At 41.4% G+C, this 27,358-nt stretch overlaps 1 protein-coding gene across 2 annotated transcripts in view; it reads left to right on the top strand.

The window, feature by feature from the left end:
• Nucleotides 1-27,358, top strand: part of MAP3K13 (mitogen-activated protein kinase kinase kinase 13) — a 225,816-nt gene that overhangs the window by 190,304 nt on the left and 8,154 nt on the right. For both annotated transcript variants that reach the window (XM_006869762.1, XM_006869763.1), the window contains exons 6-11: nt 1,320-1,478; nt 2,016-2,124; nt 17,630-17,739; nt 19,102-19,218; nt 19,686-19,823; nt 23,984-24,761. In XM_006869762.1, the coding sequence (XP_006869824.1) occupies nt 1,320-1,478; nt 2,016-2,124; nt 17,630-17,739; nt 19,102-19,218; nt 19,686-19,823; nt 23,984-24,761 (1,411 nt within the window). The remainder of the gene's footprint in view (nt 1-1,319; nt 1,479-2,015; nt 2,125-17,629; nt 17,740-19,101; nt 19,219-19,685; nt 19,824-23,983; nt 24,762-27,358) is intronic.

The following is a 27,358-nucleotide window of genomic DNA, read 5'->3' as shown; positions in this document are numbered from 1 at the left end:
TATATTCAAGGTCATATTTTGGCTCTCGTGGACTTGTTTTCATTTTCTTCAGCTTCAGTTTGAATTTGCATATGAGCAATTGATGATCTGTTCCATTCTGCCCCTGACCTTGTTTTGGAGCTTTTCAATTGTCTCTTTCCACAGATGTAGCCAGTTTGATTTCTATGTATTCCATCTGACAAGGTCCATGTGTATAGTCGTCTCTTATGCTGTCTAAAGAAGGTATTTGAAATGAATAAATCATTGGTTTTGCAGAATTCTGTCATGCGTTCTCCAGCATCATTTCTATCACCAAGTCTGTATTTTCTAAGAACTGATTCTTCCTCTTTGCTCCCAACCTTTGCATTTCCATCACCAGTAATGATCAATACATCTTGATTGCATATTTGATCAATTTCAGATTGAAGAAGTTGGTAGAATTCTTCTATTTCATCCTCACTGGCTTTAGTGGTTGGTACGTAAATTTGAATAATAGTGGTATTAACTGGGCTTCCCCATAAGCGCATGTATATTATCCTATCACAGCATTGTACCTCATGACTGATCTGGATATGTTCTTTTTGATGATGAATGCCGCCCCCATTCCTCTTCAATTTGTCATTCCCGGCATAGTAAACCATGTGGTTGTCAGATTCAAAATGGCCAATACCAGTCCATTTCAGCTCACTAATGCCTAAGATATCAATGTTTATGCATTCCATTGCATTTTTGACAACTTCCAATTTTCCCAGATTCATACTTTGTATATTCAGTGTTCCAGTGTTCAATGGATATTTACAGCTGTTTCTCTTCATTTTGAGTTCTGCCCCATCAGTAAATGAAGGTCCCACGGGCTTTTCTTTCATGAGCTTTACTCCATTCGCATCATCACCATCAACTCTTCTTTAAGGAGGCAGCTCTTCCAGAGTCGTAATTTGAGTGCCTTCCAACTTGAGGGGCTCATTTTCCGGCGCTATAGCTGACAGTGTTTCTCTGCTATTCATAAGGTTTTCAGTAACTAAGTATTCAGAAGTAGTTCTCACTCTTTCTTCCTAGTCTGTCTTTGTCTGGAAGCTCATCTGAAACCTGTCCACCATGCATGACCCTGCTAGTATTTAAAATACAGGTGGCATAGCTTTCAGAATCACAGCAACTGACAAGCCACCACAGTAAGACAAACTGACAGACAAGTGATGGCCGTATGGTTTTAAGTATTAGACATTTTAAATTAGGCATATGTATTAATTTGACTAAAAATTGTAAAACAACTGAAATGCAAATATGACTACAAACTCATCTTTCTAAAATAGCTCCTGTGTGTGCTTCTGGCATTTCTATAGGTCTTTTGGAGTGGTGCTTTGGGAGCTGCTGACAGGAGAGATCCCTTACAAAGATGTGGACTCATCAGCCATTATCTGGGGTGTTGGAAGCAATAGCCTACACCTTCCAGTTCCTTCTACTTGCCCTGATGGATTCAAAATTCTTATGAAACAAACGTGGTAAGTAATATATTTCCCCCTATATTTCCATTTGCCTTCTTCCTCAGAACCATATAAAATCTCTCTGAAGCAGTAGGGAACATCTCAGTGTGTGTTTGGAATTAGTCACCTAGTAGTGGAAAGACTATAGTTTAAGAAATTTGGGTTCAAATTCTAGCTTGTCCTTTTCTATCTGTGTGACTTGGAGAATGTCATCTACATATCAGTTTTCTCATCTGTAAAGTGAGGGTAACACCTACTCATGGAGTTATGTTATGGCGATTAAAATTTCTAAATATGAGGCCTCAGTAAATGATAGTTATAATTCTGTTACCAGTCCAAAAGGACTGTCATCGAACATGGGGCTGAACTCAGAACTTCTGTTTCATCACTAGAAGCATCGCCTTTTCCTGTTACTCTTCAATACATGAAAACTGTCTGAGATATAGCCATGCATGGAGAGTATATAGAGTCAAAAATGCTTTTCATAAAGTAGTATAAAATCTTCATCCTCCTGGACACAACTTCTGAAATGCACAATCGGCCTCTTGCTTTCAGGCAGAGTAAACCTCGCAACCGGCCTTCTTTTCGGCAAACACTCATGCATTTAGACATCGCTTCTGCAGATGTACTTGCCACCCCTCAAGAAACTTACTTCAAGTCTCAGGTGAGTTGAGAAACTTTTTACCAGGTAGTATTGAACAGACAGACCTGGAACTCTCAATAAGAAAGAATAACTCTTAGAAGGGAGCCATTCTGATTTTCAGAGCAATTACATAGCGATTCACTGTCAAATAGCAATTATGATATTTCACACACTTGGCATTTTGGACTTTATTAAGCACTTAACACATTATTGTCTCATTTGGAATCCTCATAGTGGTGAAATTATTGAAGAGACTAGAGGAAAAGGAATGTTAAATATTTAAATATAATAATGTTAAATACATGTGCATATGAATCAGAAATTCTGCCTTCATGAAAGTACTGCTTTCCTTGGAGTAGAAAAGCTGCCGTACAGAAGTAGTCGTTGGTGGTGATGCGCCATGGAGTCGGTTCTGACTCATCCCAGTGACCCTGTGTAGGGTTTTCAAGGCTGTCAATTTTCTGGGAACAGAAAGCCTCATCTTTCTCCCATGGAGTGGCTGGTAGATTTGAACTGCTGACCTTGTGGTTAGCAGCCCAACTTGTAACCCACAACACTACCAGAGGAGGGGAGTTAAATACCAGAGAAAGCCCATGATAGGACTAGACCCAGAGAGAACCTTTTCTCTAACTTTTTGCATGTCCCCTAGTTGCACAAAATAAATATAATTCCAAGGATTTGTCAGCCTTTACTGCATTACAAACCTTCCTAAAACATAATGGCCTAAAACAGTAAACATTTATTTAACTCACGATTCTACAAGTTGGTAATTTGGGGTAGGTGGTTCTTCTGCTGCCTTTGACTGGGCTTGGTTACGTGTCTGCAGGCATTTGCAGGTTGACTGGGAGGTTGACTTGTCCCAGATGGCCTCATTCACAAATCTGGCTGACTATTAGCTGGAGTACGTTGGTTCTCTTCCATGGCCTTCAGCAGGCTAGCTTGGGCTTGTTCACAGGGTGTTCAAAGGGTAACAAGGGCAGCAAGAGAAGCCCTGATACATAGGTGGTTTTCAAGCCTGTTTGCATCATGCCTGCTAATGTCCCATTGATCAAAACAAATCACAGGCTAACCCAGATTCTAAGGTTGGGAAATAGACTTTCCTTCTTGACAAGGAAGCTCTACAACATCACACTGTAAGAACATAGATCCAGGAGAGAGAGAATTTGTGGCTATTGAATATGCTGAAGATATCATAAATGTTGATGTCCTAATCACTATTATTATGCATGGGAGGTGGGAGATGAGTGTGCACAAAGGTGAGTAGCAAACTGAGGTAATGTCAAATGGGATTAAACTGTGGCTTTTGAAGTAAGTTTAATGATCTTGAATTATAACTATGCTTGCAGAATGTAACTGTCATATCACCTAACTTCTATTTCTCATATAGATTTTTTCTCACCTTTGTTGTTTCTAAAATGAATTTTTGTATAGTGAATTCCATCTCCCTACTCATTGATTTCTGGAGTCTTGGTGTGGCGCTGTGGGTTAATGCACCAGACTGCAAAGCCATTTGAACTGCAAGGTTGGCAGTTCAGGCTCACCAGCTGCTCCTCAGAAGCCCTATACAGGGTCACTATGGGTCAGAACTGACTTGACAGCACTTCACAACAACAATAATGGCCAAAATATTGAATGATGCAGAAAGTATCAAAAGAAGATAGGAGGAATACAGTCGCTATACCAAAAATAATTGGTCAATGTTCAGCCATTTCAGGAAGAGGTAGTAAATGATCAAGAACCAATGGTATTGAAGAAAGAAGTCCAAGTTATACTAAAGGCATTAGCCAAAAAAAAAAAAAAAAAAAAGACTCACACATCAATTGGTGCAGCACTGTAAGCAATTTACTACTTACTCTATGCCAAGAAATTTGAAAGACAGCTACCTGGCCAACTGATTGGAAGAGATCTATATTTGTGCCCATTGCAAAGAGAGATGGCCCGAGAAAATAAGGAAATTATCAAACAGTATCATTAATACCACATACAAGTAAAATTTTGCTGAAGATAATTCTAAAAAAGGTTTCAATAGCACTTAATTCCTGTGTACTCCATCTGGTAAGGTCCACATGCCAGAACTTCAAACCAAATTCAAAAGAGGATATGGAATGAGAGGTATCATTGCTGATGCCAGAAGGATCTTGACTGAAAGCAAAAATACCAGAAAGATGTTTACCTGTGTTTTATTAGTTATGAAAAGGCATTTGACTTTGTGAATCATAACAAACTATGAATAACATTTCAAAGAATAGGAATTCCAGAACACTCAGTTGTGCTCATGGGAGCCTATACATACACCAAGAAGCAGTTGTTCGAACAGAACAAGGAGATATGGCCTGGTTTAAAATTAGGAAAAGTGTGCACCAGGGTTGTATCCTTTCACCATACTTGTTCAATCTGTATATTAAGCAAATAATCCAAGACACTGGACTATATGAAGTAAAACACAGCATCAGGATTGGAGTCTGAGTCCTTATAAACCTGAGATATGCAAATGACACAACCTTCCTTCCTGAAAGTGAAGAGGACTTGAAGCACTTGCTCATAAAGATCAAAGAATACAGCCTTCAGTATGGATTACAACTTAATGTAAAGAAAACAAAAATCCTCATGACTCAACTAATAAACAACATCATGATAAACAGAAAAGATTGAAGTTGTCAAGGATTTCATTTTACTTGGATCCACAGTCAGCACTCATGGAAGCAGCAGTCAAGAAATTAAACGACATATTGCATTGAGCAAATCTGTTGCAAAAGACCTCTTTAAAGTGTTGAAGAGCAAAGATGTCACTTTGAGGACTAAGGCGCACCTGACTCAAGCCATGGTATTTTCAGTCACCTCATTTGGATATGAAAGCTGGGCAATGAATAAAGAAGGCTGTAGAAAAATTGATGTATTTGAATTTTGGTGTTGGAGAATTATATTGAAAGAACCATGGACTGCCAGAAGAACAAACAAATCTGTCTGCCAGAATGCTCCTTAGAAGGGAAGATGGTGAGAACCTCATCTGCCTTACTTTTTACATGTTGTCAGGAGGGACCAGTTCCTGGAAAAGGACATCATACTTGGTAAAGTAGGCGGCCATAGAAGAAGAGGAAGGCCCCCGATGAGAAGGATTGACATAGTGGCAGCAACTCTGGTCTCCGATTCTACAAAGACTGTAAGGATGACAGTGGACCTGGCAGTGTTTCGTACTGTTGTGCATAAAGAGTGCTATGAGGTGGAACCAATTCAACATCACCTAACAACCACACAAACATTAAGCCTCTTTTTGGGTTTTTCCTTTCTGGATGTCTTTTGTGATGAACTCCAGAGGTGGATACGATGGCAGCTAGGAATCTCCTGTCATTGTGTTTCTGCTCTGCCCTCCCTCAAGGAGGAAGAGCTGGTTGTTCAGCTCAGAATTTTGTTTTTCCTCTAACAGTCATGTACCTGAGGCTTCTCTCCTCCTGCTTACTGACAAGACTCTCTGGTCAGTATCAATCAATGCTTCATCTGTTTCTCATGAACAACACATGTATCAACATGCAGCATATATAGAACAGATGAACAAAGCAACCAATTTCAGTACTAGATTTGTTGTTGTTACGTGCCTCGAGTAGATTCTGACCCATAGCAACCCTGTATAGGGTTTCCAAGGAGCACCTGGTGAGCTTGAACCACTGACCTTGCAGTTCAAATGACTTTGCAGTCTGATGCATTAGCCCACAGTGCCACACCAGTACTAGATTAGATGCTTCCAAATCTATTGCTTCATTCCTAAACAATACACCATTTCTCTAAGTAGGCAATTATTGTTCCTAGTATTCAGTTACATTTGATGCGAGTCCTTAGAAAACATTTTTTGCTCCATCCCAGCTCCCACCTGCTATGTGGGTCATGTGCCCTGCTTCTAAACTCATCAACTACCCTTTGGTTTTTTGCACTATTCTAGTTTTCTCGTGTGTTCTTGAGAGTGCCACTGTGACCTCCCCGAAACTCCAGGGTTGGAAGTTGCCAAGACCCATCAGCTTACTATAAGGATAGATTGTCCTGTTTAAGAGGACTCTTCTTTTTAGTGAGTAGGTACTTCGGCAGCAGCTGAGCAGACATACCTTGGAAGGCAGTAGAGTGGACTCATGTGCCAATTAGGTGGCACTGTAGGATAAGCATCTGACTGCTAACTTCAAAATTGGTGATTTAAACCCACCAGCTGCTCCTTGGAAACACTACAGCATTGCTATGATTCAGAACCCCCTTGACGGCACTTAAAAACAACAAGCCTATGAGTCAGAATTGTTGTTGTTGTTGTTGTCAGGTGCCATCGAGTCGGAACCGACTCATAGCGACCCTATGCACAGCAGAACGAAACAATGTTCGATCCTGGGCCAACCTCACTACCGCTGCCACACCTGAGTCCATCAATGATGCCACCTGGCTGATCCATCTCGTTGGGGGTCTTCCTCTTTTTCTCTGACCCTCCACCCTACCCAGCATGACATCCTTCTCCAGCGATTGTTTCCTCCGGACAATATGTCCAAAGTATGAGAGACGAAGTTTAGCCATCCTGGCCTCCAAGGAACACTCTGGCTGCACTTCTTCCAAAACAGATTTATTGGTTCTTTTGGCAGTCCATGGCACCTTCAGTATTCTCCTCCAACACCACAACTCAAAGGCATCAATTCTTCTACGATCCTCCCTATTCACTGTCCAGCTTTCGCATCCATATGAGGCTATTGAAAACACAATGGCCTGGATCAGGCCAGGCGCACCCTAGTCCTCAAGCTGACATCTCTACTCTTCAACACTTTAAAAAGTTCCTGTGCAGCAGATTTGCCCAGTGCAATACGTCGTCTGATCTCTTGACTGCTACTTCCGCGAGTGTTGATAGTTGATCCAAGAAGAATGAAGTCCTTGACAACTTCAATCTTTTCTCCATTGATAAGAATGTTGTTTATTGGTCCAGTGGTGAGGATTTTTGTTTTCTTGACATTTAGATGTAATCCATATCGAAGGCTGTGCTCTTTAATCTTCATAAGTAAATGTTTCAAGTCCTCTTCACTCTCAGCGATCAAGGTTGTATCATCTGCATATCGCAGGTTGTTAATGAGTCTTCCTCCAATCCTGATGCCACGTTTTTCTTCATAGAACCCAGCTTCTCGTATTATTTGCTCAGCATACAGGTTGAATAAGTATGGTGAAAGAATACAACCCTGTCTCACACCTTTCCCAATTTTAAAACATTCAGTGTTCCCATGTTCTGTTCGAACAACTGCTTCTTGATCTAGGTACAGATTTCTTAGAAGTACAATTAAGTGTTCTGGAATACTCATACTTCTCAATGTTGTCCATAGCTTGTCATGATCCACACAATCGAAAGCCTTTGCGTAGTCAATAAAGCACAGGTAAACATCCTTCTGATATTCTCTGCTTTCAGCCAAGATCCATCGGACATCAGCAATGATATCTCTCGTTCCACGGCCTATGAGTCAGAATTAGTTCAATAGAAATGGGTTTAGTTTTTTGTTTTTGTTTTAGGAGGGGAAGAAGGTAACAATTTTCTAAAGATCTCTGGTGGTGCAGTGGTTAAACATTTGGTTGCTAACCATAAGGACAGAGATTTGAGCCCACCAGTCACTCCATGGGAGAAAGAGGTGGCAGCCTGCTTCTGTAAGCTTACAGCTTTGGAAACCCCTCTGTCCTAAGCGGTCACTATGAGTCAGAGTCAACTCCATGGCAATGGGTTTTGAGTTGGAAGGCTCGTCTGGTTTTTTGTTAAGTGCCATAGAATTGGTTCTGACTCATAGCGACCTTATGCACAATAGAACAAAACCCTGCCCAATCCTGCTGACCATCCTCACAATTGTTATGTTTGACCCCATTGCTGCTGCCACAGTGCCAATCCATCTTGTTAGGAGTTTTCCTCTTTTACACTGTCCTTCCACTTTACCAAGCATGATGTCCTTCTCCAGGGATTGAGCCCTCCTGATAATATATCTGAAGTATGACATATGAGTCTCCCATCCTTCCTTCTAAGGAGTATTCTGTCTGTACTTCTTCCAACACAGATTTGTTTATTTTTCTGGCAGCATCTGGTACTCTCAGTATTCTTCTCCAGCACCATAACTCAAATCAATTCTTCTATGGTCTTTTTTTATTGTCTGAAAAAATACCACGGCTTGGGTCAGCCACACTTTAGTCCTCAAACTGATATCTTTGCTCTTGAACACTTTAAAGAAGTCTTGTGCTGCAGATTTACCTAATGCAATACATTGTTCTCCATTTATCATGCTGTAATTTATTAATCCAGTTGTAAGGAATTTGGTTTTCTTCACAATGAAGGGCAATCTATACCGAAGGCTGTGATCTTTGATCTTCATCAGTAAGTATTTTAAGTCCTCCTCACTTTCAACAAGCAAAACTGGATCATCTGCATATCACAGGTTGTTAATGAGTCTTCCTCTAATCCTGATGCCACATTTTTCTTCATATAATCCAGTTTAGCGGATTATTTGCTCAGCATACAGATTGATTAAATAGGATAAAAGAATACAACCCTGGCACACACCTTTCCTAATTTTAAACCATTCAGTAACCTCTTGTTCTGTTCAAACTACTGCCTCTTGGTCTATGTACAGGCTCCTCATGAGTATAATTAAGTGTTCTGGAATACCCATTCTTTGCAATGTTGTCCATAGCTTGTCATGATCCACACAATCAAAAGCCTTTACCTAGTCAATAAAGCACAGATAAACATCTTTCTGCTATTCTCTGCTTTTAGCCAGGATCAATCTGATATCAGTAATGGTATCCCTAGTACCACAACCTCTTCTGAATCTGGCTTAAGTTTCTGGCAGTTACCTGTTGATGTACTGTTTTTCAATTATCTTCAGCACAATTTTACTTGCCAGTAAAACAATCAATGCACTCAACTAAAAGGTTGGTGATTCACAGCCTTCACTACCTGGAGACCAGAAGAACTAGAGGGTTTCCAGCTACTCTTACCAACTGCTCTGATCAGGATCACAATAGAAAAGTCCTGGACAGATGGGGGAAAGAAAAAAAAAAAACAAATGTAACTCAATATTTAAAAGCAATCAAGAAAATAAAAAGACCAAACCTACTGGTGTGGCGCTATGGGTTAATGCGCCAGACTGCAAAGCCATTCAAACTCACCAGTCACTCCTTGGAAACCCTATACAGGGTCGCTATGGGTCGGAACTGACTCAACGGCATTTAACAACAAACACAACAACAAATGGTTAATGGAGACTAGTAGAACTCCCAAGTATCAACTTTCAGCCAAACAATTGTTGTTGTTGCTATGTGCCGTGGAGTTGGTTCCAACTCATAGCGACCCTGCACAAGGTTTCCGAGGCTATAAGTCTTTGTTGGAGCAGAAAGCCTCATCTTTCTCCTGCGGAACAGCTGGTAGTTTCAAACTGCTGACTGTGAGATTAGTAGACTGATTCGTAACCACTACGCTACCAGAGCTCCTTAGCCAAACAATAGACAGGCTTATAATGTAAGTAATAACACCAGGGAGGAATGTACTCCTCAGTACAGTCAACCAGAGGAGACCAATAAGGCAGCATTTACCCCTAAAACGAAGCTCAGAAGACAGGGAGGGACAGGAAAGAAGCATGAATGAAAACAGGGAACACCAAGAGGAAGGGAAAGAGTTCTGTTACAGTAAGGGGGTTGCCACCAATGTCATGAAACAATATGTGTATAAGTTGTTGAATGGAAAATTAATTTGCTCTGTAAATTTTCAACCAACTGCAGTAAAAAAAAAGAAAGAAAGAAAGAAAGAAAAGAAAAGATTGGTGGTTCAAGTCTACCCAGAGACACCTTGAAAGACAGGCCTGGAGATTTGCTTACTACAGAGCTGCTACTGAAAGTCCTGTGGAGTGCATGTAGTTCTACTCTGGCTCTTACAGGGTTACCGTACATCAGAATTGACCCGATGGCAACTGATGGGTGATTATAGCTTTTCTGACTCACCCTATATGACTTCTCAATTCTGAACTCCCCAGCATCTTGCTTCTCTATTCCCCTAGCGTAGTTGGAACTGGCTCACCATCATTTTAACACCTGTATTAAGAGAAATCCAAGAAACAGGGTTTAGGTATAAGAGCTTCACTCTACAGATTAAATAGCTGAAAGACTGCAAAAGACAGAAACCTTCTAAATATTGCTGACTTCCATAAGGGCAATCACATTAACAGTAACAACCCAAATGACATTGGATTTTCCCTTACCTCCTTCAACAGTCCTTAACTAACAACTTTCCTTCCATTCTTTTCCCCTCTCCCAGCACACACAGCGAGAAGATCCCAACCTCTTGCTGACATTTGCTTTGCTTTACACCGGAATGACTTTGCAGCCTCCTGCTGGGTATTTCTTCCTTGGCTAATCATCACTGTTTTCTGCTAAAAGATTGTGGTCTTCAGCTGGCTACCATATCCTTAAAGCACTGACTGCCCCTCACCTACCTGGAACTGTTAGCTTCTGCCCCATTGGATGCTCTGGAGTTCTCAGGAGCCAAAGCTTCACAGCCATCTGTTTACACAATGATTTCTTCCGGTCCCCGTGAAGCTAAGCTTTGTTAAAGGTCACAGCAATGCTGGTTATGGCCCAATAACTATTCCTATGACTGAGGCCTTGTTGTAGGTCAAACCGGTGTAAGGCTCCTCCTTCCCTCACCAAGCGTTCTATTGGTAGGCTCCTGCTCAGGGCAATGGGCTCCAGGTCTGTCCACCCTCCAGTTCTTCAGATATGTCCAGGCATGTCTGAATTACAGCTTAAGCTCAAATTGAAACTACTATTACATAAAAGTCTAAATATATGTGATGGAATACCCACATTATCATCTACCACATTATCACTGAGGAAAGAACTGTTAATCAATACTTGGTGTTTTCCTTATGTATCTTGTTCCCTCTTTCCAGAAGGGCACTTCTTGGGAAGGGCACTTACTTTCTTCTCCAGCCCTGTCTGTCAGTTTGTCATATTGTGTGACTTGCATGTGGCTATGATACTGACTGTTTACACTGTTGTTGTAATTGTTGAGAATACAAACAGCAGAACATACCCATGTTCAACTTTTTCTACAGGTACAATTCAGTGACATTGGTGACATTCTGATTTCTGAGTTGTTCCTCCTCTATTAACATAGGCTGACTGCTCTCTGAGGTTCCTGTCTAATCATTTGAATTGCTGTTGTCACTTTGACCCCCTAGAAATAGTGCTTAAATGAGCATAATGCTCAAGGCAGACATTCTTTACTAGTTAAGCTAAACTATCTTCTGATTGTAGTAGTCCTGGTGTGATGCTGTGGGATAAACCACTGGACCACGAGGTCCGTTTGAATTGCAAAGTCAGCAGTTCAGACTCAACCAGCCACTCCTTGGAAACTCTATACAAGGTCTCTATGAGTTGGAACCGCCTTGACGGTACTCCACCAACAACAATCAGAACATTGTCTGATTTTAAGAAGAATTCAGGGGAAATTTTTGGTTCAAGGTTTAAAGATTATATCATTCCAGGGGTTTGTCCACCTCTACTTCAGGAATTTGAAATTTTGCTCTGCATTTCCCCCTTTTAATGAGAATTCTTCTACAGAATCTTTGATTAAAGTGTTTAGTAATGGTAGACAAGTTCCATCTAGTCTTCTGGTTACCTCACGGCAAAAGAGGCAGCTGTTCATGGAGGCAATTAGCCACTCATTACGTGTTATTGTTGTTGTTAAGTTGGCAGTTCAGACTCAGGTTGCTGAGAAGCTGCTGGTGAGCTTTTAACACCGACCTTGTGGTTCAAACCAACCTTGCAGTCCAGCACATTGACCTGCAGCACCCCATCCTCCTTCTATTCCTGACTTCTTCCTCTGTTGCTCCAGGTGAATAGAAACCAATTGTTGTCCCTTGGATGACTGCTTGCAAGCTTTTAAGATCCCAAGTGCTATGCAATGAACTAGTAGAAAGAACAGCAGTAACAAACTCATTATTAGGCCAATTAACCAGGGGTCCCATGAAACCATGACCCTAAACCTCCGAATCAAGCAACCAAATCACATGAGGTTTTTATTTGTACATAAGCAGACTTAACAGCTACTCTTTGCTGTTGTTGTTGTTGTCATTCATACAAGTATATCTATCATATAAGTTTTGCCAATCCAACTTTTTACAGGTTACTAACAACAACAACATAACCTCCTGACAGTAATTGCAATAATCTGCCTTACCCTAATCGGTGTGATTTTCCCATCCCATTTGTGCCCCTTTCACCTCCCTTCCACCTCAGGTAACCACTAATAAACTTTGGTCTCTATACATTTGCCTTTACTTATGTTTTTATGTAAGTGAGATCATACAAGGTTGGTGGTTCTGGCCCACCAGCCACTCCCCAGGAGAAACATAAGGCTTTCTGCTCCTGCATAAAGATTTTAAAAGCTTCAGAAACCCTATACGGGGTCTCTACAAGTCGAAACCAACTTTACAGCACTTCACAACAATTAACAACAGTTGTGATTATTATTTCACCAGCACCAAGCTATTTTGATTATTACCGTACCACCCGTATTTCAAATGCCAGCAGGGCCACTCATAATGGATAGGCTTTGGTGGAGCTTCCAGACTCAGACATTAGGAAGAAAGGTTTGACAATCTACTTCTGAAAGTTAGCCCATGAAATCTAAAGGATCACAAAAGAATATTGTTCTTTGTAGTGCAGGGAGATGAGCCTCCGAGGTTGGAAGACACTTACCATGCACAGTGGCTGCAATATTGGACTCGAGCATACCAGTGATTGTGAAGATGCCAACATTTTGTTCTATTGTACATGGGGTTGTCATGACTTGGAGCCACCTTGGTGGGAGCTAACAACCTCCTTCCAGACTTCAGTCTTCAGCAGGTTCTCTTACTTTCCCATAACCATCTTACTTTCCCATAACCATAGATTTCAGGAGGTTTATTTTCTCTAGAATTAAAATCATCTGCTCTGTGATCTCTGATTCCTTGCCTTCCTTTTTTATTTTTTTATTAAAGTCACTCCTTGAACTAGGATGTACTGACATGTTTTGCAGAGCTTAAAGCCCATAGCTGACTGTCTCTCCCTTATTCTTTTTTCATCAACAACTCTTGCATCATTCTTTGGCCTCTTAAAGCGCAAATGCTCTTCCTACTTCATAGTTCTGATCAAACCTGTATTTACACTTCTTGTTGTTGTTGTTTAGTGCCGTTGAGTCAGTTCCGATTCATAGCAACTCTGTATAGGGCTTCTGAGGCATAATTGGTGAGTTTGAACTGCCGATCTTGAGGTTCAAACTGACCTTACAGTCCAGTGCATTATCCTGCAGCGCCACGCCAAGACTCTTAGATGATATCAAAGGCTGCTACCACACTATAGCAGAAGTACATCCTTCTGATGGTGTTGTTGAAAAACTTTGGTGCTTAAAAGTCAACCAACTGAGAAAAGCTTCTCTCTGATGGTCAACATACATGTAAATATACAGCTTATCACAAACAGAGAAACAAGATCATCATTTTCTAAATAACTGTGATATATGAGGCTTTCTGCTCCTGCAAAGATTTAAATAGCTTCAGAAATCCTGTACAAGGTCGCAATTTGTCAAAACGAACTCAGAGGCACTTAACCTTCTATATTGTCCTCAATAATCTAGATATACATTTGAACACAAGTCTAAATGTAATAGGAAGTTCTGGGATGGTGTTGTAAGGATAAGCATTGGACTGCTAACTTAAAGGTTAGTTGTTCAAACCCATGAGCCGCTCCTTGGAAATCTTACACAGGTTCTCTGTGAGTCAGAACCAACTCAACAGCATTTAACAACTACAACAACAAATATGATAAGAGTAGTTTTGTTGTTGGTGGTAGGTGCCATCTAGTGGGTGTCAACCCATAGCACAACAGAACGAAACACTGCCCAGTCCTGCGCCATGCTCATACTTGCGCCCATTGCTGCTGCCACTGTGCCAAGCCATCTCATTGTGGGTTTTCCTCTTTTTAGTTGACCCTACATTTTAACAAGCATGATGACCTTCTCCAGGGACCCTACACTGTACCAAAACTGATGACCTTCTCCTGATAATATGTCTGAAGTTTGAGAGACGATGTTTGGCCATCCTGGCCTCCAAGGAGCATTCTGGCTGTACTTCTCCCAACACAGATTTGAATGTTCTTTTGGCAGTCCGTGGTACTTTGACTATTCTTCTCCAACACTATAATTCAAATGCATTAAATCCTTTATGGTCTTCCTTTTTTATTGTCCAACTTTCACATGCATATGAGGCTATTTAAAATACCATGGCTTGGGTCAGGTGCACTTTAGTCCTCAAACTGACATCTTTGCTCTTGAACACTTTAAAGAGGTTTTTTTGCAGTAGATTTACCTAATGCAACACGTCTCGTTGATTTCTTGACTGCTGCTTCCTTGAGTGTTGATTGTGGAATGAAGCAAAATGAAGTCTTTGACAACTTTAACCTTTTCTCCATTTATCATGATGTTATTTACTGGTCCTGTTGTGAGAATTTTTGTTTTCTTTACATTGAGAAGCAATCGATACTGAAGGTTGTGATCTTTGAGTTTCATCAGTATTTTAAGTCCTCTTCAGTTTCAGCAAACAAGGTTGTATCATCTGCGTATTGCAGGTTGTTAATGGGTCTTCTTCCAATCCAGATGCCACGTTCTTCGTCATATAATCCAGTTTATCAGATTATTTGCTCAGGATACAGACTGAGTAAGTATGATGGAACAATACAACCCTGGCACACACCATTCCTGATTTTGAACCATTCAGTGACCATGTTCTGTTTGAACAGCTGCCTTTTAGTCTAGGTACAGTTTTCTCATGAGCAGAATTAAGTGTTCTGGAATACTTATTTTTGAAATATTATCTTTAGCTTGTCATGTTCCACACAGTCGAAAGCCTTTGTGTAGCCCATAAAGCACAGGTAAACATCTTTCTGATATTCTCTGCTTTCAGCCAAGACCCATTTGATGTCAGCAATGTTATCCCTTGTTCCACGTCCTCTTCTTAATCCAGATTGAACCTCTAGAAGTTCTCTGTCAGTGTATGGTTACAGTCATTTTTGGATTATCATTAGCAAAATTTTACTTGCATGTGATATTAATGATACTGTCCAATGATTTCCACATTCCATTGGGTCACCTCTCTTCAGAATGGGCACAAATATGGATCTCTTCCAATCAACATACCAAATTTCTTGGTAGATGAGTGAGTTACTTCAGGTCCTGCATCAGTTTGTTGAAATATTTCAGTATGTATTCCATCAATTCCGTGAGCCTTGATCTTTGCTAATGCCTTCAATACACTTTGGACTTCTTCCTTCAGTACCATTGGCTCCTGATTATATGTTACCTCTTGAAAGGTTAAACACTGACAATTTCTTCTTCCTTCTATCTTTTTTTGATGCATCATCCAATATTTTGCCCATGGAATCTTTCAGTATTACAAGTTGAGGCTTGAATTTTTTCTTCAGTTCCCTCAGCTTGAGAAATGCTGAGTGTGTTCTTCTTTTTTGGTTTTTTGACTCCAGGACTTTGTACATTTTGTTATAATATTTGACTTTGTCTTCTTGATCTGCCCTTTGAAAATTTCTATTCAGTTCTTTTACTTCCTCATTTCTTATATTTGCTTTAGCATCTCTACACTGAAGAGCAAGTTTCACAGTCTCTTCTGACATTCATATTGGTCTTTTCCTTCTTTCTTGTTTTCTTAATGACCTTCTGCTTTCTTCCTGTATATGTTCTTGATGTCATCCCACAACTTTTCTGGTCTTCGGTCTTTAGTGTCTAATGTATTAAATCTGTTCTTCAGATGATCTCTAAATTCAGGTGTGCTATGTTCAAAGTCATATTTTGGCTCCCGTGGACTTTTTAATTTTCTTCAGCTTCAACCTGAACCTGAATTGATGGTTTGTTCCAGTCCGCCCCAGCCTTGTTTTGACTGATAATATTCTCTCCCCACAGATGTAGTCAGTTGGATTTCTGTGTATTTAATCTGGTGAGGTTCTGTGTGTATAGTCCTCTCTTATGTAGTTTTAAAAAAAGAAGTTGTCATTGATCTTACAAAATTCTGTCATGTGATCTCCAGCATTGATTCTATCACCAAGATCATATTTTTCAACTACTGATCCTTCCTCTTTGATTCCATCCTTTGCATTCCATTACCAGTGATTATCAATACTTCTTGATTGCATGTTTGATCAGTTTCAGACTGAAGAAGTTGGTAGAACTCTTCAATTTCATCACCATTGGCTTTAGTGGTTGGGTGTTAATTTGAATAATAGTGGTATTATCTGGTTTTCCTTGTAGGTATATGGATATTATCGTGTCACAGACAGCGTTATACTTCAAGATAGATCCAAGGTCTTTCACCTCCAATCTTCCCTCTTCCCTTCGTATGTTACTGTTGTTAGGTGCCATCCAGTGGGTACTGACTCAGAGTGACCCTATGCACAACACAATGAAACACTGCCCAGTCCTGGGCTAACCTCACAATTGTTGCCACGCTTGAGCCCATTGATGCTGCCATTTTGCCAATCCATCTTGATAGGGGTTTTTCTCTTTTTCTCTGACCCTCCACCTTACCAAACATGATATCCTTCTCCAGTGACTCGTAACTTCTGACAACATGTCCGAAGTATGAGTGACAAAGTCTGGCCATTCTGGCCTCCAAGGAGCACTCTGGCTGTACTTCTTCCAACATAGATCTGTTTATTCTTTTGGCAGCCCGTGGTACTTTCAGTTCTCCTCTGGTATTTAAAACATCCTTGTCATAGCTTCCAGAATCACAGCAACTCACAAACCACAGTACAACAAACTGACAGACAAGTGGTAGTCCCTTTGTATGGTTGTTAAACATCCATCCCTGTCCTAAAATTTTGGTTGAACCATAAATTACTTGGTGATACCCTAGCTCTCACCTCCTTTCTCTTTCTTTTCTGTCCATTCCCTCACCCCAAAATTCCTGCATAGTTTCCTATTATTTTTTATGCACATCCCTTGCTGTTCGTACCCATGGGGTCTTATTCTCCAAATATTTTCTCAATCTGTTTTCCTAAACAAAAGCTAGGAAGAAAGGATTCTGGAGCCAGTTATAAAGATGATTATAATCTCACAGACACATGCATATACCCATGTGGAGAGCAGAGCGGCTTTTCTTAGCCAGGCAATTGCAGCCACTGTATTGACTTGCATTGAGCTGTGTTTTCCAAAAGAGATGCCAGTGTGCCAGCTCTGATGTTTCTGGTGGTCTGTGCTGCAGGGAACTGGAAAAGAGGCAGTGTTGTATATTGGACTAGAAATGCAGAAAATGGTATTGAGTTTGCAGCTACACTCACTTGAGATATTAGGTATCAATCAACAAATAGTTGTTGAAAATCTATTCTGAATAAAGCTTTTCAGTAGAACCACACACAGGGGAAAAGTCTTGTACATTATCCTAGGTATACCAGGGATTGAAGTTCTTAAAATAGTAACAAAATCTAATTTGTGCTCACCCAGGCTGAATGGAGAGAAGAAGTGAAAAAACACTTCGAGAAGATCAAAAGTGAAGGAACTTGTATACACCGCTTAGATGAAGAACTGATTCGAAGACGCAGAGAAGAGCTCAGGTCAGCTGATCTCCCCCTTCTTAGCCCAGGTCTTCAGATAGTATCAGGAATCCTCTTTGATTGTGAATCACCATTTGGCTTTCTACACACCTTTCTCCTTCATTGTTTACTGTTGTTGTTAAGTGCCATCAAGTCGGTTCCGACTCAGAGCGACCCTGTATAGGGTTTCCAAGGAGCATCTGGTGAGTTTGAACCACCAACTTTGTGGTTCAAACCGACCTTGTGGTCCAGTGCTTTATCCCACAGTGCAGGCTCTTTAAAAGTTGCTTTAAAAGTCGTTCCTTCTTTGTATCCTCTCCTCCCAACTCTTTTATAACGAAGATTCCTAGGGAAATTCTCTTTGTTCATTCAGCTACTGTCCTAGGTGCCATTTGTTGTTGTTAAGTGCTGTTGAGTCGGTTCCAACTCATAGCAACCCTATGTAGGCTTTCCAAGAAGCGCCTAGTGAGTTTGAACTGCTGACCTTGCAGTTCAAACTGACCTTTCGGTCCAGTGCATTGTCCTGCACTACCACACCAAGACTTATAGGTGCCATGGAAGGCCAGACAATGCATAATATTTAGTCCGTGGCCTCAGATTACTTATAATCCATTAGGGGATACAACTAAACATGGGCACAGATAACCACAACATTAGATCAGGCATTATCTGTGTCATGTTGTTGTTAGGTGCCATTGAGTAAGTTTTGACTAATAGCAACCCTGCATAGGGTTTCCAAGGTGGTTAGTTAGCATTCCAGTGCTGATGCTGCAGCGCCACACCAGGACTCCCGTGGTTAAGTATAAATGTCTGATGATGGTGTCAGCTTTAACTGCATGTTACCATCAACATATGATTGTATTGTACTGTGCTTTTATTAGGATATTGATTCCAAAAGTCATTTCTAGGTTGGTAAACAAGGCTAAAAAGATCAGTGGGGACTCTGCGAACAAAGGCTGCAAATGATACACAAATCACATGCAGGTTTTCTTTGTGGCTCTTCTGGCTATCTTGTATGACAGGATGTGGCCCTTAAGGATAAACCAAGTGGAGAGCTTGTCTTTCCCATCAGCTGCTCCAAGTTACTGCATCAAATGAAGAAACCTTAGATTTAGAGGGCCCTCGGACAAATGCTTTTGACGCAAGCCAGTTTTTTCTTGGAGGCCTGGTGTGTCATTGTAGGACAAGCACTGAACTGCTGGCCACAAGGTCGGTGGTTCAAGCCCACCAGCTCCTTGGAAACCCCTTACAGAGTCGCTATGAATCAGAACTGACTCAATGGCACTTCACAACAACAGCAACATTTGTTTCCTATTTCATTAAAGCTGACCTTCATTCTCCCCAAGTTGGTCTGCTACACTAATCCAGTGTTTTCTTTGATAGGCATGCTTTGGATATTCGTGAGCACTATGAGAGGAAACTTGAGCGGGCTAATAATTTATACATGGAACTGAGTGCCATCATGCTGCAGCTAGAAATGCGTGAGAAGGAGCTCATTAAGTATGTATTCAGACCAGTGTCTGTCCTGATTGATTTGGGTCATCAGTCAGCAGAAATGTTTTACCCTTCTATGTTGCTGCTATCCATACCTGGCAGATATTTCATTCATTCGTCCCACATTCCTTAAGGGAGGGGATGTGCACCATGAGTGGAGTTATTCTTTATGGTGGCAAGAAAACCCTAGGTTTCTAACCAAAAATAAGAGGGACACCTGTCAGTATATTGTGTTCCCCACAAGGTATGTTGGGAAAGAGCCTCTGAGGCCATTTGAGTTGAAGAGCAGAATAAAGTCAGGTTAATTTGAAATTCGTGTCCTCTCTCTCCCACCCCATTTCACACCTGAACAGCCAGCCTTGCTGTTCAGATTGCCTTTATCTGTTAATATATAGACAGAATCTGAGGGTTAAAACATTCTGCTATCGTTTCTGGCTGTGGTGACGGAGATGTCTTTTTCTATCATTCTGCAGGCGTGAGCAGGCAGTGGAAAAGAAGTATCCTGGTACCTACAAACGACATCCTGTCCGACCAATAATCCACCCCAATGCCATGGAGAGACTCATGAAAAGGAAAGGCACGCCCCACAAGCCCGGGATGCAGACCAGACGGTGAGGCATCTGAGCCGACCTTGTGTTCAGATGAAAGTAGTAGAGGTCCAGGGGGAGGGAACAGCCCGCCTTAGGATGACACATTGTCAGATGAGGGTAGACATGGCCACTTCTATAACTCAGAACTGGCACACTTACTTCTAAATAAACCAAAACGCAAAGGGGAGGCTGTTTGCTTCCATAAAGATTTGCGGCCTCGGAAACCCTAAGGAGCTGTTCTACTCTGTTTTGGAGGGACACTGTGAGTGGGAATTGGTTTGATGGCACTGGGCGCGTTAGTGCCCAGAATTAGGTTAATCATCATTCTTGATTTATGACACACTGGCTCATGCATAACCCACTTTTATTTATTCATCAAATTAGTTATTTTTAATAATGTAATACATACCTATAAGCCCACCACCAAAATCAAAAGTAGAGACTTTGAACCAAAACAATCCCCTGAAGTCTTCTTTGAATCAAAAAAACAATTTATCTAATAATTGTGTCTGCACTGAGCATCGTGTTCTTTAAAAGAATTCTCATTACATGAGATCGAATTGACAACAACAACTCAAAAGGTCAGACCAGAAGTGTAGGGAGTTGTGAGTTTAAGTTACTGGTGGCAGGACAGTTCGCAGGAAGATGGCAAGAATGTTTGTACAACTTGAATGTAATCAATGTCACTGATTGTTGGAATGATGTATGACTGTGTTTATTTTCACCAAAATAACAACAAAAATAATAAATATTCTTACAAGTTAAAAAACAGGGCTTTTGACAATTGTCTAAATCTAGCCCAGGACTTACAACCAGTTCATCGCAGATCAGTCATGGCTGATGAAGCGAAACCAGAACAGGCCTGAAGTTGTAAAATGTGGGTAAATCTGAACAGTAACTGTTGTTGTTAAGTACCATGGAGTCGGTTCCAACTCATAGTGACCCTGCACAGGGTTTCCAAGGCTGTAAATCTTTACAGGGACAGAAAGTCTCATCTTTCTCCCGCGGAACAGCTGGTAGTTTCAAACTACTGACCTTAAGGTTAGCAGCCCAATTCATAACCACTATGCTACCAGAGCTCCTTGAACAGTTAACTAGAATGAGGGAAATTAAGGGTTGATGCCCTGCTGGAAACAACCTCCCTCTCTGAAAACAAGGGCAGCGTGCGCACTGCAGAGCAACCAAATCTCTCAAACGATAGAGGCTGAAACACTAGTGCCTGCTCAGAAATGGCCAACTCCTCTACTCTCAATATCCCTATCATTCTCCACAGTCCTGCAAGAATCCGTTCTTCTGCATCAGGCTCCTGAAATGGCTTGCTATGCCTCTTCCGAGTCTTGACACATTCCAGGGTTTCTACCCATGATCTTTCCCATTCTAGTTATCATTCTGCTTCACCCAAAATTTTGAAATTCAGATCTTTTCTGTTTCACTCTGTCGGCCTGATGGAACCAGTTCAAAGCCCTGATCTAGCTATATAGTTTCCCTCATCCCACCCCTCTGTGGGACTTTCGTGAAATTTAAATAAGACAATATATGAGTGGGCTTTTTAAAATTTGTTGGAAAATTCCATTATCTTTCTGTTTAATTTTTCACTGAACTTTCTGGTTGGTTGGTTGGTTGGTTGGTTATGTGCCGTGGAGTCAATTCCGACTCATAGCGACCCTGCACGGGGTTTCCGAGGCTTTAAATCTTTACAGGAGCAGAAAGCCTCATCTTTCTCCCGTGGAACAGCTGGTAGTTTCAAACTGATGACCTTGCGGTTCACAGCCCTATTCGTAACCATTACGCTATCAGAGCCCCCTCGTATATGAAAGCACCTAGAAAATCATTGCTGTTGTTAAGTGCCATCAAGTCAGTGCCAACCCATTGAAACCTTGTATAGGGTTTCCAAGACTGGCTGGTGAGATTGAACATTACAATTCAAACTAGTATTGTGGTCAAATGCTTTTTCTATGTGCTCAAAAAATGAGTTTTTGAATACTTGAAAAAAGACTGTGTTTTCTTTTAGTTACAACTTACATTCCTTGTATTAGGTTAGGTTAACCTTAGACTCTTTCAGTCCATTTTCATTGCCAAACTTTACTAGATAATGGAGAATTGGTTCTCTTCTAGCTAAATTAGCATCAAGGAAAGAAATGTCCCTAAATCTGAATGAGGCTCTCTCTAAATGCAATAAAAATAAAGCTAATAAGAAAACACAAACCAAGAATGCATTTTAAGTCTATCAGAATGGTGGTCTTTCTACTATGTTGTTGTTGTTGTTAGGTACTGTCAAGTCTGTTCCAACTCATAACCCTATGCACAACAAAACAAAACACTGCCCAGTCCTGTGCCATCCTCACAATTTTTGTTACACTTGAACCCATTGCTACTGCCATTGTGCCAGTCCATTTCATTGGGAGTCTTCCTCATTTTTGCTGACCCTTGACTTCAGCAAGCATAATGTCCTTCTTCAGGTACTCATCCCTCCTACTAATATGCCCAAAGTATAAGAAATGAAGTCTCACCACTCTTGCTTCTAACGAGCATTCTGACTGTACGTCTTCCAAAAGATTTTTTGTTGTTGTTCTTCTGGCAACCCATGGTACCGTAAATATTATTCTTTAACACCACAACGCAAATGCATCAATTCTTCTGTGGTCTTCCTTATTCATTGTCCAACTTTCACATGCATATGAGGGTATTGGAAATACCATGGCTTGGATAGGTGCACCTTAGTCCTCAAACTGATATCTTTGCTCTTCAACACTTTAAAGAGGTCTTGTGCGGTAGATTTGCCTAATGCAATACATCATTTGATTTCTTGACTGCTGCTTTTCTAAGTGTTGATTGTGGGTTCAAGTAAAATGAAGTCCTTGGTAACTTCAATCTTTTCTCCTTTTATCATGATGTTATTTATTGGTCCAGTTGTGAGGACTTTTCTTTTCTTTACATTGAGGTGAAATCTATCCTGAAGGCTGTGGTCTTTAATCTTCATCAGTAAGTATTTTAAGTCCTTTTCACTTTCAGCAAGCAAGGTTGTATCGTCTGCATATTGCAGGTTGTTAATGAGTCTTCCTCTAATCCTGATGCTTCTCTCCTCTTCATATATTCCAGGTTCTGGAATTATTTGCTCAGCATACAGATAGATATCCATGCATACAGGGGTATTCAATCTATATGCTATGCTGAGAAAATAATCCTAGAAACTGTAGTATATGAAGAAGAATATGGCAGCAGAATTGGAGGAAGGTTCATTAACAAACTGTGATATGCAGATGACACACTTGCTTGCTGGAAGCAAAGAGGACTTAAAACACTGATAAAGATCAAAGACCACAGCCTTCAGTATGGGTTGCACTTCAGTGTCAGGAAAATGAAAATCCTCACCACTAGACCCATAACATGAAACTTAATAGCTATCATAACTCAGCCAGTTCTCCGTGTGGGCCAGGTTTGCCTTCAGGTCTCTGGCTTCCTCCTGCAAGCTGCCTGCAGGACTGGCCATGAGGACCCTTGCAAAAAGGCCCTCCTCCATCCCAGGATTGAAGTATAATCCAATGTTGACCTTTACTAGCCTTTTCTCTTGCTGGCTCAGCTGGGCTCGCAGCTATGCGCCCTTACTCTGCCCTCTCCAGTCTTCCTCCTTCCTTAAACATTTATTGAGTACCTACAGTGAGCAAGACCCCTTGCTAATGTGCTTCACATACAAAAACAGATACAACATAGTCCCAGCCTTCAAGACACCATGTCCAGACTAAATACCCTGAATTTAGCCTCTTGCCTAATGAAGCTAAGATTTCCTTCCTGGTAGCAGATACTTTCCTTTATGATGGGATCTGCCCCAGTCCGTCATTTCTGATCTCAGGGAAACATCTATGCCACCTACCTAACAACTTGGCAGTCTGAGGGAGAGCATAAAGGGAACTGAGCCCCAAGGCATGTGAGGTACAGAATAAACTCCAGAAGGAATCAAAGGAGCCCTCTAAAAGTAGGCAGTTAGGCTGTTTCCAGCTTTCTGCTCTCTTAAACAACACTTTAACAGGACATCTTTGTGCACACCCAGTACGCCCACTGGGTAAGTTTCTGTGTATGTGACTGCTGATTCAAAGGGTGTGCATATTTTAAGGCTCAGGATACATTTGTCCAATTTTGAATGTTTTCATGTATTTAAAACCCAACCTGTTCTTTTCTCCCAGGCCAGATTTGTTGAGATCTGAAGGTATCCCCAGTACAGAGGTGCCTCCCACTGCATCCCCTGTGTCCGGAAGTCCCAAAATGTCCACCTCAAACAGCAAGAGCCGATACCGAAGCAAACCCCGCCACCGCCGAGGGAATAGCAGAGGCAGCCATAGTGACTTTGCCGGAATCTTGAAAAACCAGCCAGCCCCAGAAAACTCTGCCCATCCCACCTATCCACACGAAGCTCACTCCCAGTACCCCCAGAATCCTCTGCAGCAGCTATACCAGCAAACACCTCCCGCCGCTGCCGCTCAGAGCCAACACCCCAGACTCAATATGCACGGGCAGGACATTGCCACCTGCGCCAACAACCTGAGGTACTTTGGCCCAGCAGCAGCCCTGCGGAGCCCCCTCAGCAACCATGCTCAAAGACAGATGCCTGGTTCCAGCCCCGACCTCATCTCTGCAGCCATGGCGGCAGATTGCTGGAGAAGTTCTGAGCCAGACAAGGGGCAGGCTGACCCCTGGGGCTGTTGTCAGGCTGACCCTTATGACCCCTGCCTCCAATGCAGGCCAGAACAATGTGGATACTTTGATACACCTGCTGCTGAGCCAGTGGGGAGGAGCCCCGATTTTTCCAAGTCACCAGCACATAATCCCCTCTCGGAAAACACCCAGGGTTCTGAGAACATGGAAGGAAATGAATTCAACGGCTGTAGGTCTGCATCGTCCCTCAGCAACCCCCAGCATGTGACCCCCCCAGTGCTACCTCGAAAACCAAGGCCCCTTCAAAAGGTAAAGTTTAATGACAGCCAAGTCTGGGTTGGCCTTCAAGGAATGTCAGCATCTGTCATATGGTGCCTGCCATGAAATGTGGACAACAGACAGGGGCTTTGTACAAGGCTGAGATGACAAACCCCAAACTAGAAGTGTAATTACTCTCCACATGAAAGTAATAAACAAGGAATTCCCTCTGGAAAATACTGAATCAGGGGGACTAAAGCAAATGTACATAATTTATAAAGAAATTTTTAAAAAGCAACAACATAGATAGGGGATATATAATCTAAAGAGTTTGGAAATGACTACTCAAGAAGCCTGGTGCTGCGTGATATGGCAAGAAAGAAGGGTTCCTTTGAAAAACAAGTTTGGGAAAGTTCATAGTGTCTATCTCTTGTTGGCGAGTCCTGGTGTACATTAGCAAATTAAAAGCTTTGCAGTATCATGTTGAATCCAAACATTTCCCTCACCCACCACTGGCACCAAGTCAATTCCTACTCATAGCTACCTTATATTGTTGTTGTGAAGTGCTGTCAAGTCAGTTCCGACCCATAGCGACCCTGTATAGGGTTTCTTAGGAGCAGCTGGTGAGCTTGAACTGCCAACCGTGCAGTTCAAACGGCTTTGCAGTCTGGTGCATTAACCCACAGCGCCACACCAGGACTCCATAGCTACCTTATAGGACAGAGGAAAAGTGCTTCTTGGAATTTCTGAGACTGCCAGTCTTCATAAGAATATACAGCCTCATCTTTGACCTACAGAGCAGTTGGTGGATTTGAGACACCAACACTGAGGTTAATAGCCCAATGCCTAATTCACAGTGTCACCAGGGCTCCTTATTGACTATGCTTGTTGTTGTGAAGTGCCATCAAGTCGGTTCCGACTCATAGCAACACTATGTCGGGTTCCCAAGGACCTTGTGGTTAACATTCCAGCACTTACCATACAGTGCCACACCAAGACTCCATAGCACCATTTAAAATGATATCTCTGATTCCCCCTCACTTTGGAAACCATTGTCTTAATTAATAATGATCATAACTCAGCCAAGTCTTAATCACTGAAACCTGTTTCTCTCTCCTCTCCCATCGTTCATTCGCTGGGCAGCCATTTACCGCAGGGGTTAAGAGCCTGAGTTTGGGCACCAGCCACATCTGAATTCAGAGCCAGGTTCCTCCACTCCTCACACTACCTGTGTGACCTTGGGCAAATCATTTCACTTCTTTGAATGGGCGTATTGATTATTGTGAGGATTAAATGAGTAGATAGAGATGAGAGGCTTTTAAAAAGTTCATGAGAAAGTTCCAGTACCTTTTGATTCTATTTTTCATAGACTTTTTGAAGCCTCCTGATATTATTAAGCACTTAGAAGAAGACCTGGTACATAGGAAACTCATACACACACACAAAATTAGCTTTTCGAATCAATGAGTTAAAAATAAGATTATGTATGAAAAATATTTGTTGTTGTTTTGTGCCATGGAATCAGTCTGACTCATAGCAACCCTGTATAAGGTTTCTGCAATCATCACCACTATCTACCAGGATACAGGATATGAAGACATATAAGAGTCTAGACTGCAAATAAATATGTTTTAACCAACTAGATGTTTAGTAGGAAAGACATTGAAGCTGAGGGATGTATCAGAATTGTGTATCTTTCTCCACATGAATGCCATTACTGATGAAACATTCCTAGAGATTGAACTGTATTTTGTGTGTTCATTGAGGCTAATCCATGCTCTCCTCCTCTGCCCTTACGAACAGTAATATGTATTTTCTTCTTTTTATAACAACTTTTGGCCACCACTCATCTGTCAGTTTGTCATACTGTGGTGGCTTGTGAGTTGCTGTGATTCTGAAAGCTATGCCACCGGTGTTTTAAATACCAGCAGGGTCACCCATGGTGGACAGGTTTCAGATGAGCTTCCAAACTAAGACAGACTAGGAAGAAAGAGTGACGAACTACTTCAGAATATTTAGTCACTGAAAACCTTATGAATAGCAGAGAAACACTGTCAGATACAGTGCCGGAAAATTATCCCTTCAAGTTGGAAGGCACTCAAAATGCGACTGGGGAAGAGCTGCCTCCTCAAACTATAGTTGACCGTGATAATGCGAATGGAATAAAGCCCATGGGAGAAAAGCCCGTGGGACCTTCATTTGCTGATGGGGCACAGTTTAAAATGAAGAGAAACAGCTGTAAATATCCATTGAAAATCGGAACATGGAATATACGAAGTACGAATCTAGGAAAGTTGGAGGTTGTCAAAAATGAAATGGAATGCATAAACATCTATATCTTAGGCATTAGTGAGTTGAAATGGACTGGTGTTGGCCATTTTGAATCTGACAACCATATGGTATACTATGCCAGGAATGACAAATTGAAGAGGAATGGTGTTGCATTCATTGTCAAAAAGAACATATCCAGATAAGTCATGAGGTACAACGCTGTTTGTGATAGGATAATATCCCCGTGCCTACAGGGAAGCCCAGTTAATAGCACTATTATTCAAATTTATGCACCAACCACTAAAGCCAGTGAGGATGAAATAGAATAATTCTACCAACTTCTTCAATCTGAAATTGATCAAACATGCAATCAAGAT

This window comes from Chrysochloris asiatica, unplaced genomic scaffold, assembly GCF_000296735.1.
Source record: "Chrysochloris asiatica unplaced genomic scaffold, ChrAsi1.0 scaffold00135, whole genome shotgun sequence".
Classification (NCBI taxonomy): domain Eukaryota; kingdom Metazoa; phylum Chordata; class Mammalia; order Afrosoricida; family Chrysochloridae; genus Chrysochloris; species Chrysochloris asiatica.
Note: the sequence above shows the minus strand (reverse complement) of the source record. Positions and strands in the feature narration are given on the sequence as shown.